Here is a 14,314-nt window from a genome sequence, read left to right as displayed (position 1 = left end):
CAGCTATGATATAAGATATAATTTTACATTAAATATTAATCAACATTTCTTATGTGTTTGATATATTACTCCACATTAGTAACTCACGTTTTAAACAATAGTCCGAATTCCGCTATGTTAATACTGTATTTATATATGTGGACGTAATTCCATCCCGCTCCGCTAGATGTCAGGTCAGCGATATTTCGACTCACGCCAATGCTGCTAGTATAGGCTACAGCTGTCCGGTATTATTATAATAAGGTATTTGGTTAAACCAGTTTCCTAAAAGACGTAAGAAAACATGAAATAGCCGAAATGTGTCACTTTTTTGGAATTATAGCACGTGTTTAAATCTTTGAAAAATTCCTCCTGTAAAAATTTGCATAGAGTAACTTAAATCCTTTTGCCCGCCCATTAAAGATTTGTACTCGAAAATGTTTTTGTGGTGTAGGTTTTCTTTAGTAGTTCCGTTTTTCTCGCATTCTTTAATTTCATCCTGGCTTCTAGTGCATGTAGTAGGTCTGTATGTGATGCTGTCTCATACTGACACTTCCGGCATTTTATACCGAAATACTGACGGATACTCTTAAAATGCCTTTGATTGAGGTTCTAGCTGATATTTTACCTATTATCAGGCAGTAAAACTCACTTGACAATATGTGTCAGAGGAAGAACAATTGTTTGTATGCATCTGAAGTTGATTAGTGTAACATCTAGCTAATCGGCGATGTATGCATTGGAGGGGGAAAGGAACTGGCATCCTACTCCATTATCTTTTGGCCTAATTGCCTCATAAGTGGTATCACTTGTGAGGTTCAGACCTGTCTTCGGACAGTTGACTAAACAACAACTCTTAAAAACTAATGTTCGTAGTTGTAAATTTAGTTAAAATGAGACACCACCTCGTCACTAATTTTACATTACTTTTTGCAACGCTGCCATGAGAATTTTAATCTACGAATGTTAGCACACATTATGGCAAGGGGATTGTCTTCGAACATTCAGAGACTAACATTTCCTTCCGAATCTTATACTAACACATCTTAAGTCAAGGCATGGATACACCTTCATAAGAAGAGATTTAAAATATCCTCTTATGTCAGACATTTTGTTCGTTTTGAAGATAGGCCTATTACAATATTTGTTTTCTCTCTCCTGTAAAATAAGTTTTTTTTATATACAAGGTTGCTGCTGAATACCATCGAATGTTATAGTTACTCTATATTCGTCTTACAAACATCCGAGATTCGGAACGTGTTCCTTTTCCAGACATTAATGCTTAGCAATTGTATTTCCGGAAAACGTTTAATTTATTGAAGTCTGCTATAGGTAATTCTGTGGCTAAAAATTATATTGTTATTGAAATGCACATCGTAAAAAGGGTGTTGAAAGAAGTGGCGCATATTTTTACAGGCGGTAGCATAGGTCGAAACTAGAAAAAAGTTCCTATAAACATGTGTATCTGTTGAGATATTGCCCATGTTGTATTGTGGCTTATGATCGCTATTCGTTTAAAATCACAAAACAATGGTGCATATTTTGAGAGTGGATAGCATCCCTCGACAGAACTAAACAGGAAATTTAGTAATAAGCAAAGGTCCAGGATACTATGGCGTCTATCATTTTACTTGTGTTAGTAAGTAGTGTAGGCTGTATTTGTGTTTATGCACGACGGGGCAACACTCTATTTCCTACGTCTCGTGCGACAGTACATAAAGTTGAGGTTTAATGGGCGATGACTTGGTCGAGGATGTCCAGTAGCGTGGCCTCCCCGATCACCTGACCTAAATCCTTTGGATTTCTGGCTATGAGGACATTTAAAGATATTGGTGTATGCCACACCCATCGACAACGTACAAACGTTACAGGAGCGTGTGTCCAATGCATGTGAGCAAATCCGACAACAAATCTTCGGTATTGGCAGCGGAACTGTCTCCGTGAAATCTCCAGGCCATTCGCCTTTTTCATATATTTCGTGTCGTGTAATATTCACCGAGATACAAGCATGTAGAATACCGAAATCAGGAGTTTTATTTCACCAAAAATCAGTCCGCTAATTACTAGGCATGTCGACCAGTTGATACCCAGTGTAGCAACGCAACGCAGAGAAATAGTCCTCTAAGAGGCAGCCTCAGCTGAATGTGAAAGTCACCTTAGAAAGTACAGAACAGTTTTTTTCATCATTTTTCCCTACCTACTCTGTCTTTATAACTCTTTCACTTCTTGAAGCGCATTCAATGTTACTCTTATTATGTTACAAGTATCCTTGAAACTGACGGCCGACTGAAGTTCAAGAAAAAGAACAGCAGAAAAAGTATGGAAGCGATGTTTCCAACTTAATTACAATGTATTGTTGAAAATTGAATTTACTGTAATAAAACGCGTTTGAATTTAAACTCCATCAATAGAGAAACGTTCCACGCCTAGATCTCTGAGATTTCAAGGTAGAATAGACACATTGAATTATATATTTTATTAATATTCGTCATGTATATAGGTTTATGTCTCTTCACTGTCATTCGAGCACTATATACAAGTTCAGCGAAACTTTTTTTCAAAGCTAGACAGAATAGTATTCCATACGGAGTGATGTGCTTCTTGTATTATGTTCCATTTCTGCTGATTTAAGCAGTTGTCTGGCTCATGCTGACTACAATTTCAAGGAGTTCTGAATTCTGAATGTATGGGTTTATTGGTTAATTATCAGTAGGCCTACCTGGAGGACCAATCATCAGTCGATAAAGGAGTGGGGCTGAAGGCATAAAATATTTTATTCTTTGCTATGTTATACAGTAGATTATTATTTCGCATATATCGACATTTGGCTATTTAACTCTCTAAAATGAGTTTCCTCAAACTAGATAACTCACCTAGCTAAATCGCTTTCTCCTACTCCGAAACGGTAGATTCACCCTATTTTGCAAAACCCTAAAGACCGTTTTCAAAATAAAATGTGCAAATTCTGTATTATTAAATTCGTGACGCGGTCGAGGAGTTAACCATAGTTATTTATATTTAGTTTATTATCAGTAGATTATTATTTATTTGAAATTAATTTATCGGTGATGAAGTTTCTATCATCGGCAGATCCCGAAACCTATAATAAACAAAATAATTGTAGGATAGATTATTTCTAAGTACTTCGATTTTTCGCTGACATTTATCCCATTATGACCACGTTACTCCATCGACCGTCAGTGGCCTGTGTAGTGCATTAGCTGAAATTAACACATTGCGACCCGATTGTAATGAAACACTGTTGCCAACATAGCGCCCTACAATCTCGCTAACTTTTCAACAAAAAAAGTAGCTAAATCTCTCCAAAGTTTGTCAAAAAAAATCCCCAAAAGTCGCTAAAAATTAATAATAAATATCTTACTTACTTACAAATGGCTTTTAAGGAACCCGAAGGTTCATTGCCGCCCTCACATAAGCCCGCCAGCGGTCCCTATCCTGTGCAAGATTAATCCAGTCTCTATCATCATACCCCACCTCCCTCAAATCCATTTTAATATTATCCTCCCATCTACGTCTCGGCCTCCCTAAAGGTCTTTTTCCCTCCGGTCTCCCAACTAACACTCTATATGCATTTCTGGATTCGCCCATACGTGCTACATGCCCTGCCCATCTCAAACGTCTGGATTTTAAGTTCCTAATTATGTCAGGTGAAGAATACAATGCGTGCAGTTCTGTGTTGTGTAACTTTCTCCATTCTCCTGTAACTTCATCCCTCTTAGCCCCAAATGTTTTCCTAAGCACCTTATTCTCAAACACCCTTAACCTATGTTCCTCTCTCAGACTGAGAGTCCAAGTTTCACAACCATATAGAAGAACCGGTAATATAACTGTTTTATAAATTCTAACTTTCAGATTCTTGGACAGCAGACTGGATGATAAGAGCTTCTCAACCGAATAATAACACGCATTTTCCATATTTATTCTGTGTTTAATTTCCTCCCGAGTGTCATTTATATTTGTTACTGTTGCTCCAAGATATTTGAATTTTTCCACCTCTTCGAAGGATAAATCTCCAATTTTTATATTTCCATTTCATACAATATTCTGGTCACGAGACATAATCATATACTTTGTCTTGTCGGGATTTACTTCCAAACCGATCGCTTTACTTGCTTCAAGTAAAATTTCCGTGTTTTCCCTAATCGTTTGTGGGTTTTCTCCTAACATATTCACGTCATCCGCATAGACAAGCAGCTGATGTAACCCGTTCAATTCCAAACCCTGCCTGTTATCCTGAACTTTCCTAATGGCATATTCTAAAGCAAAGTTAAAAAGTAAAGGTGATAGTGCATCTCCCTGCTTTAGTCCGCAGTGAATTGGAAAAGCATCAGATAGAAACTGACCTATACGGACTCTGCTGTATGTTTCACTGAGACACATTTTAATTAATCAAACTAGTTTCTTGGGAATACAAAATTCAATAAGAATATCATATAATACTTTCCTCTTAACCGAGTCATATGCCTTTTTGAAATCTATGAATAACTGATGTACTGTACTGTTATACCCCCATTTTTTCTCCAATATCTGTCGAATACAAAAAATCTGATCAATAGTCGATCTATTACGCCGAAAACCGCACTGATGATCCCCAATAATTTCATCTACGTACGGAGTTAATCTTCTCAAAAGAAGATATCACTACATAAAAATAAGAAAAACATACATATACGGAGAAAAACATCATTTTGTCGTCATCGCCCTTTTATGCAGAGTCTGGTTATGTTGTTGACGGCTGTAATGTAGAGGTGGAAGGTGTGGGAACAGCTGATTGTGAATACACTGCACTTGATCCAATCATTGACACTATACTTTCTAGCAAATTGTAAGTGTGGAAATTTTCGCCCAAGCGTTTGACCACAATTTTTTGTGAAATCTAACACTTTTTAAATCTTATATATTAAAATTTATTGAAACCAGCAAAAACTACAGTCTCATTTGCTTCACACAAACTGTAGATACAAAATTCCAAAACTCAATTGTCTCGGGTCGGTTCGGAGTGGAAAATCTCCAAGCTGCGGGGAAGAACCAAGAATTAGCTGGAGCTCGCGACTCGTCACGTGTCAATCAAAGTTGCCACCGTTTATGGGTGTTGGAGCAGTAGAATTGAGAGAGAAACCTAACCCGTGAGAATCATTGAATCAGCATCTTTCACCCCTGATCACTGATCACGAATATATGAGATCAGGGCTTTCACGTATGAATCATTAGACGACTCAGTCATGCACCCATGCCTCTTCTAAAACTGAGAAGTGCATGACTTCAGTCGAATGTTTTAATTTAAAAGAAAGGAAAAAGTAGAATATAAAAATCAGCAGAAAAGTCACTAAACGTATTTTACAAAATTTGTCGCCGAGACTGATTCAAAATTCCCTAGATTTAGCGACTTCTCGCTAAATATGGCAACACTGTAATGAAGTTATAATGCGATGAACATGAAAGTTCTTTGAAGAAAACATATTCGTTCACGATTTAGTCAGCAAAGGACCCTTTACTTCTCGGAACTTGTCACCGGAACCGTGGACAAAAAGGCTGTGACATTTTCACTTCACAGCTGCTCCATTACGACCGTGAGGTCTCACCTGCTCTTAGTAATCTGTGTAGGAGAATGTTTGAATAAAGAATTGCAACGGATTGGACGTATGGCCCAGGTTCTCGGCGCAATATCAGGGCCTGATATAGCAATAAATCGGCAGAGCAAACTGAGAAATGGGCGTCACTACGTTACTTTTACAGCCGCCCAGGGAGCCACTGGCGTTAATCCACATCGCAGTCCATCTGCAAGTTTTACCGCTTCCTCCCGCTCCTCTTCCTCTCGACTCCCAATCTCCGGTTCTCAGACATTCTCACGTTCGACCACTTATATTCCCCCACTTGCCCTTCATTTCATCCAAAATAAATACACAAATACGCTATATCCCTCTGAAGCACGTTAAATCTTAACGGACCATAATTTATTCCCTTTCTGTCTGTTAGGCTGTCTGTATATCCATTGATTTTGAATAACCTTCGAAGTTGAAGAGGGTATTTTAAAAAATAACTATCTACCGTCCCTTTGTTCTTTAATCATTCGTCCATTCATGTGTTCCTACGGTTTCATTCACTGGATCTGTCAGTTACGCACTCACAACCCCAACCACATAATCACCCATTCAATTCAGTCACCCGTTCATCCACCCATTTATCTCTTCATCCATCATCCGTTCATTCACATTGATCCACAATCCATTCCTCTACACACTCATGCTTCCATTCATTCATACTTCATCAAATTATCCATCCGTATAAAGTTGGAAACCTCGCATTTCATTGGCCTCGTATCAGGGAGACGGCATTGTTGTCAAATATTGTTCTCATGATGACTGTACAACACTGGAAGAAGTGGAAGCCACTTGGGGCTCAAAGTGAAAAGTGAAGACTGAATTATTATTTACCATAATTTATAACACATTCATTTTATCCTCACGTTTTGTATATTTTCTTCTCCATTTTATTTCGCTTCCCATAGTCCGAGAGTGTGACATAGATTGTAGTAATTTATTCGTAAAAATGAATTATTTGCACCACAGATTGTGAAGAGAGGAATGCATATTAAAAGGGTAGTGTACAAAGTTTATGTGATAAAAAAGGAAAACATGTTTCCCAAAAAAGACAAAACCAAAATGAATAACAGAGAATCTGTTATGTAAAGGATAACACCAACTCATAGCGTAGTAACGGCATGTTTGAAACTGGGTTTCAAGAATCGTAACCTTGGTAACTGTACCATTCCCGCCTATTATACAGGTATTGAACCGAAGATTATAAAGTTCTAAAATCTTATTGTGAAAAAGGTACATAGAGTTGGTTAATAATGGCATGTCTGAACAAATTGAAAAAAAAAGTTTACAACGATAGCATTGATGACTGGGTGAATTGAGCTGTAACTTTGATAAAGGAATTATTGTCATTGGACAAGTTAAACATTAACTTTGATAATGGTACAGTTTGATAATGGTACCATTGTCATTGGACAAGTTGAACATTAACTTTGATAATGGTACCATTGTCATTGGACAAGTTGAACATTAACTTTGATAATGGTACCATTGTCATTGGACAAGTTGAACATTAACTTTGATAATGGTACCATTGTCATTGGACAAGTTGAACATTAACTTTGATAATGTTACCATTGTCATTGGACAAGTTGAACATTAACTTTGATAATGGTATCATTGTCACTGGACGAGTTGAACATTACCTTTGATAATTGTACAATTGTCATTGGGCGAATTGAGCAGTAACTTTGATAATAATACAAATGTGTCAACGGTCTAGTTGAACACAACTTTAATAATGACACAATTGAAAAGGTGGATTCCAAAGTGTCCTAAGTCGATTTTTTTTAGACTCTAACTTGCTTTACTAAAATGTTAATTTACATTTTTCAAGCCTGTATATAACTGTGTAAGCTTATTTAACAGACTCTAAGTCTTGACTTTGATCCGTTTGAAAATTAAAAAAAAAAAAAGATATGCAGAAACTAAGGGCGTTAAATTTATTTTATTAATCTTTGCCATTTTCTCATAACCTGTCATTTGCAGTAAGGCCAGTTTGGAATCCATCTCTTCAATTTTGACTAGGACGAGTTTAAAAGTAACCTTGATAATGGTGCAATAGTTATTGAGCCAGATGAACAATTATTTTGATAATGGTATAAATGTCATTAGTTCAGTTGAGCAGTAACTTTAATAACGGTACCATTATCATTTAGCTAGTTGAAGAATGGCTTTGTTAATGGCACCATTGTCATTGGCGAGTTGATCAATAACATTGATAATGGTGTAATTGTCATTGGGCGAATTGTGCAGTAACTTTGATAATAATACAATTGTCAACAGGGCTAGTTGAACACAACTTTAATAACGGCACCATTGTCATTGGGCGAGTTGAATAGTAATTTTAATAATGGCATCGTTGACTTTAGGCGAATTGAACAGTAACTTTGGTAATGGTGCCATTGTCACTAGACGAGTTAATCAATAACTTTGATCACTGTACCATTGTCATTGAGCGATTTTAATAATAACATTGATAACTGTACCATTCACATTGGGAAAATTGAGTGGTAACGGAGTTACTGTAATTGACCGAGATTAATGGAAACTTTTACAACGGTAGCAAAGTCAGTGGATGAAGTGCATAGTAACCGGTGCTTTCTCTGTTGCAGGGGGCGGGGCTCCTCGGTGATGCGGCACGGGCCGACGCCGCCGCCGTCGTCCTCGCAGCAAGACAGCAGTGTCACAGAGACGAGCCTGGCCAGCAGTGCGTGCGGGTCGCCGAGCAGCGGCGCGACGTCCTCGAGCGCCGTCAAGTCGCCCGAGTGCCAGCGCCTCACGCGCTCCTCCACCAGACGCAGCAACAAGCCCATCAAGATCAGCGTGAGCTACCCCAGCAGCGACGCCATCTGCATGGCCGGCAGCAACAACGGTGGGGTGCCCTCCTCATCGCCCAGTCCCAACAGCTCCAAGAAGTCCAGCTTCTCTTCTTCCTCCCCTCCCCCAGGACTCTATTCTGTTCACTATTCCAATGGCGGCCGCGAGGCTACCTCGTCCGTGTACCGCAGTCGAGATCCGAACTGCCACCTCCGGGTGACGGGATCTCGCCTGGCGTCTCACAACCGCCGAGGCAGCAGCGTCCGACGCCGCAGCAGTACTGACAGCACGCTGACGCCTGGCGCTGCGCAGCAGTTGCTGGAAGACAAGGATCTGTCCCCGTCACCGACTTTCGACGACAGCGGGTCGGCGAAGCCCAAGCTGATCTCCAGGATGGGAAAACGCAACATCAAAGCGCAGGTCAAGCGCTTTCGGATGGAGACCAAGGCGGCCAAGACGCTTGGCATTATAGTAGGCGGCTTCATCGTGTGCTGGCTACCGTTCTTCACCATGTACCTGGTTAGAGCATTCTGTGAGGATTGCATCCACCACCTTCTCTTCTCCGTCCTCTTCTGGCTGGGCTATTGCAACTCTGCCATCAATCCCTGCATATACGCCCTCTTTAGCAAGGACTTCCGATTCGCTTTCAAGAGGATCATCTGCAGGTGTTTTTGCGCGAGGAAGATCAAGAAGGAGACGAGAGACTGGGCTCGAAGACGGGGCTCCGACGGCTCCCAGCTCGGAGCACGAGGCCCTGAACCCGGTTCGGAAAGAGGGAGGTCGCCCTCCAACAACAACACTCAGCAGTATCCTCACAACTCGGTAGGAGAGGACAGCGACCAAGGCAACGATGGATCGGACTCCAGGTGACCTCCACTAATGCCACTCACAGCGTGGGGCAGGGTTCGTTGCCTGAGAGACCAGAGAGTCCTCCGCAACATTGTCCTGTGCAGCTGAAATGGGTTCGGACCTTCCACGAGCAGGTGTCCTCCAGACTCGTGCCTGCAGCGGTCTGGAGGGTCACTTGGAGTGATGCAGGTCTGAGAGTTGGCATGCTTCGGTCTTCAAGAACAACCGGAAAGTTGTTGCATCGATTTATGCTTTATCTTTGAAGCTGAAAGGTTCGAAGTGTCCTAGTGAATGCACAGGCTTGCCAAAATATTGAATCAGTTGAAATGTAAAAAAAAGAACATGTTATTTGAGTAATAACTGACAATCGCAGTCAGATATTGAACTGGTGATCATTTATTCAACGCTGTAAATCTAGTTTCGCGGAAGTACATCTGTCTTCCGTTTGTAATTTAAGTTTTTTGTGGTCATGACCCATTGAAGAGCTTCCTATGTAATATAATTATTTTCTCACAGTACCAAAGTGAATAATGAAAGTCCTACTATCATTACAAAAAAAGACAGAGGCTCAGTGAATTTGTTTAGAGAACACGATCGCAAAAGTTTATTATCTACAAACTATGACAACCAAAGGGAGAAAAGTTTCCACATGTTTAAAAGATATCTTCATGATAATTTACAAATCTCACAAGAAGTTGATCAGCGTACAGATACTTCATTCATTATACTTTTTTCCATAAAGATTATTTCAACATTTACATCTATTCCTAAGATTACGAGTTTGAAAGTCCTCATAAAAATGTATATTTCAAGCCATAATAACAATACTTTCAACACTAGTCAATATTCATTTAAAATTTGTTTCCCACACATGTTGCTATATTATCGTATTATTTGGCACTGTCAACTGTATGCTAGAAAACAACAAACGGTTGATCGTTCTGCAAAAATTTAAATGATCGGTAACGAAAATATTAAACAAATATAGTACTCTAATCATAGTTAGAAGCTATTAGTTTAAAATTAACTTAAAGTATTTAGGTTAATACATAGTCTAATGATTGCTGTACATATTATTAACGATAAATTCTGAGGAATTATACATATTATGAAATTTCCGTATGCTTAGCTAAGTGGAAATAGCTTTGGAAATTTAACTTTTATCGGAAAAATTTCCTAAAAGTTTATTTTTAAAATGTTTAGCATTCGTTCAGAGTGAAATAAGCTGTAAAAGTTATGCATTTTGATAAATTTTACAACCACAAAGTAAAATCATAATTTATTAATTAAATAAGCGTGAAACTATTTTTATATAATCCTTAATTCGAATATACTCATTAGACATCTTGTTCAAAAGGGTTAGTTTCGTTAATCTCTTTTAAATAAGAAAGATAATGAAACTAAACGTACGGGGAAAAAAAGACACTCAAGGATCAAGATTGCAAAAATCCTTTGATGTTCATTCTCTTATCGACGAGACCTTAAAGCTTGAAAAGTAATTCATGATGATTCATGTTTTCTGTCTGCTATACTTTGAAGTGGACCACGTTACATTAGTTGTCTCTAACTTTGTTTGTCAAGAATGTGAACTGCAAATACAACATAAGCATTGCTACAAATTCCTAATGTCTACACAACAGTTAGAAAACAAAATAAAATGAACGCATTTCTTCGGACCAATTACTCATTTATCGTATTTTATTTTATATACTGAATGTGGAAACGATGACTGAAAAATAGCTCGCTGAGCGACAGGTAATGCGATTCATCTTAGTAAATCATTAAAATTAAAATATTTGCATTGTATAATTTATAAACTCGGCTGTATTCATGAGAACCCATACAAATTGAGGTGTTCATGTAATTACATAAAGATATCTCTCTTTTTTTTCGGTAATTTCCAGAACAACTTCAATTAATTTCCGCTTAAACGGATAGTATCTTTGACGAAATAACGTGTGTAAGACGACATTTTATAGTCTTCTATCTTGAATTAATTAACATTTTCTGAATGCAATCTTACACGTCTTAAAATAATTCAATTATCTTCATATTCTCATTTTTTTCGAAGGATACCATTTCCTTGATTGAAGATTATCTGTCAGATCAACAAAACCTTCATCTACTTGTCACAAGAATGAACATTTTTAATGTTATAAGTGAGGTTGTACAGTACACATATTAGTGAAATCACTTGTTACGAACAAAAAAGAATATAGACAGGTCAGATCAAACATAACCTAAATATTCTGTGTGCACAAACACATTTCTTTATACTCTAATCACAATGTATATGAAGTGTACCTTGACACACATCCAGAGTAGCAGTGTGTTGTTAAAACACTTCTTATGGACATCAAATAACATTTTTTCACATCTGATTTCCTTTAATACAGAAAATAGTGACACGAACTCGCCAAAGTGTCGCTAGGTTAGTTTTCAGTTCATCCATGCAGAAGATTTGGAAATTTCGAAGACCAATAAGCAAGAATATTGGTTTAACAGAGTCCGAGTTTCCATTCTAGACGAGAGTAGTTAAAAATCCAGCGATGAAAAGCGAAACTTAAAATACTTTATATACTACAAGGTTTATAATCTGCTTAACGGCAGATTTGAGATGAAAATGGTAGTCGTACATAATAAGTAATCGATAAATGACGAACATTCTCTTCGATATTAATTTCATGTTGAAGCGACACATCATAACAAGACATGAACAGAGAACTAACTCCACAGAATTTAACCATAAGCAAGGAAACTATTAAGAAAATTCATAGAATATAAATCATCTTTCACCAAAGGCAGTGAATGCCTTCTAAAGATCAGAGTTTCGTGAAAATGGAATATCTTGAGGCAGAAGTTCCTTTCTCTTTACTTGTGCCCTCTGTGTGAGTATCATTGTTATTCGTCAATTCAATTTCGATGTATAACTATTGAGTGTTTACATAGAATTTCCAAGAAATGAATTTTCATAATATTTTCCTCCTCTTAGCGAACTACTCGATGTCGAAGGCTACAAACCTGAGGTATTCAATGTCTCATACTGAGACAGAAATTCCCAGATCATATGTCAACAGAAATGTCATTATTCTTCAAAGGATACCTACTGTATATTCACTGTATATTTATAAAGAAAACACATTTAAAACGGGTATTACCATTTAATGTTATGACGTTACTGACCAATTCGCGTTTAGAATTAATTTTCTTGATGATTCTTTAGAGAACAATAAGCTTTATTGTAATATTATTAATATTCCTATACTGTACATTGCATGTATATTATGTAACCCATGTACCCGACGCCCGGGGAATAATACATGTCTCCGAGCTTATCCAAAATGTGATAATACTTTCTTGTTGAGTGCGCATGCGTGAAAGGGATGCCTGTTTGTTGTGTATATCTCATGTACAAAATGTATTTATGTTGACCAGTAAATATTATGATGTTCAAGAGCGTGGTATTTCAATTCTTATTCAGACCATTACACCTTTACTACGTCATATTACTTTCGACCAATAAAACGGTACTGAACGACGAGTTCCAACCAACCATGGTTGCTTATCAGAGACGTGCACAACGGCCCAGCCCGTAGGCTGCTTCCGCACTGGGCTTCACAGTCTCGCACGCAACAAGCCTGTGACGTCACCGCACTGGCCGTGCCTGGCTGCGGTGGGCTGGTATTAATGCTGCGCATAAATAGTTGTATCCGGAGCAGTTGTTTGCGCGCTTTTAACCGGACACCTCCGATTGATGCCGTGCAGGTTGTATATGTGCTGTGGCGGAGATGTACACTTTCCGCTAAGCATTCCTTTATCCGGATCATGTAGTGGTTCGAATCCGAGTATTTTTAATAAGTGTGTAATTTTTTGTTTATTCTCTCATTGTTTTACTCTCTTTCTCTCTTTTTGCTTGAAGTACTGCCATAGTCTGTACAGTCACGAAGCTTGAGTTGTGAGTGTGCTAGGAACAATAGACTGTGCCGATAGTATTTCGTATTGTCTGTAATGAGGCGATATTAGCGACCCTAGTGGTTAGCAACTATCTATGCATGCATATTTACTACTTATTGAGCTTCGTGACTATATACAGTATACTAGACTGTGGTACTACTTTAGCCGACAGATTTTTTCTACATAATTCATAGCATTTATGTAAAAGCGTGTTAGTTTTATATTACTGATCAGATTAATGTCATTAAATTCAATTATTGCGAAATCTACATCAAACATTTTTGAAACATTCGTTTATTCGCAAATAGTTACTGCCAATTAGTCTAATCGACTGAGTTTAACGTAAAATATATTAAATGTAATTTCAGAATGGAATCATTAGTTACCCATTAGTTGAGTTTGCGCGGGTTTGTGCTTGCGTAAGCGGTTCGATCAACGATCATCTATTGTTTCAAACATATTTTTTTTTTTTTCTGTTTTTCAAGATGAGTCCAAATAATAGTGTATCGCAAAGAAAATAATCTCTCTAGAGAAAAGCAGTAATTGAGAAGAACGCTGCTAGAGAGTTTAAAAACAACAGAGACGGATGGGAATTTAAAAAATATCACTGGATCAGTTTTTAAATGTGTGTTCGACAGCTGTGGAAAATAATTTAATTTTGTGTGTTGTCCGGTATGACTCTGTTAAGAGAGAAGTTTTATATGATATTCTTATTGAATTTGGTATTTCCAAGAAACTAGTTCGATTAATTAAAATGTGTGTGAGTGAAAATACAGCAGAGTCCGTATAGGTCAGTTTCTATCTGATGCTTTTCCAATTCACTGCGGGCTAAAGCAGGGAGATGCACTATCACCTTTACTTTTTAACTTCGCTTTAGAATATGCCATTAGGAAAGTTCAGGATAACAGACAGGGTTTGGAATTGAACGGGTTACATCAGCTGCTTGTCTATGCGGACGACGTGAATATGTTAGGAGAAAACCCACAAACGATTAGGGAAAACACGGAAATTTTACTTGAAGCTAGTAAAACGATCGGTTTGGAAGTAAATCCCGAAAAGACAAAATATATGATTATGTCTCGTGACCAGAATAT

The 14,314-nt window shown here is 37.9% G+C and overlaps 1 protein-coding gene across 1 annotated transcript in view; it reads left to right on the top strand.

Moving 5' to 3' along the window:
* Positions 1-12,718, top strand: part of LOC138705433 (probable G-protein coupled receptor No9) — a 1,480,426-nt gene extending 1,467,708 nt beyond the window's left edge. The window contains exon 10 of the mRNA XM_069834160.1: positions 8,213-12,718. Within this exon, the coding sequence (XP_069690261.1) occupies positions 8,213-9,287 (1,075 nt within the window). The 3' untranslated portion in view covers positions 9,288-12,718. The remainder of the gene's footprint in view (positions 1-8,212) is intronic.
* Positions 12,719-14,314: the final 1,596 nt, after the last annotated feature.

Source organism: Periplaneta americana, chromosome 1, assembly GCF_040183065.1.
Source record: "Periplaneta americana isolate PAMFEO1 chromosome 1, P.americana_PAMFEO1_priV1, whole genome shotgun sequence".
Lineage (NCBI taxonomy): Eukaryota > Metazoa > Arthropoda > Insecta > Blattodea > Blattidae > Periplaneta > Periplaneta americana.
This window is presented reverse-complemented; position numbering and strand designations above follow the sequence as displayed.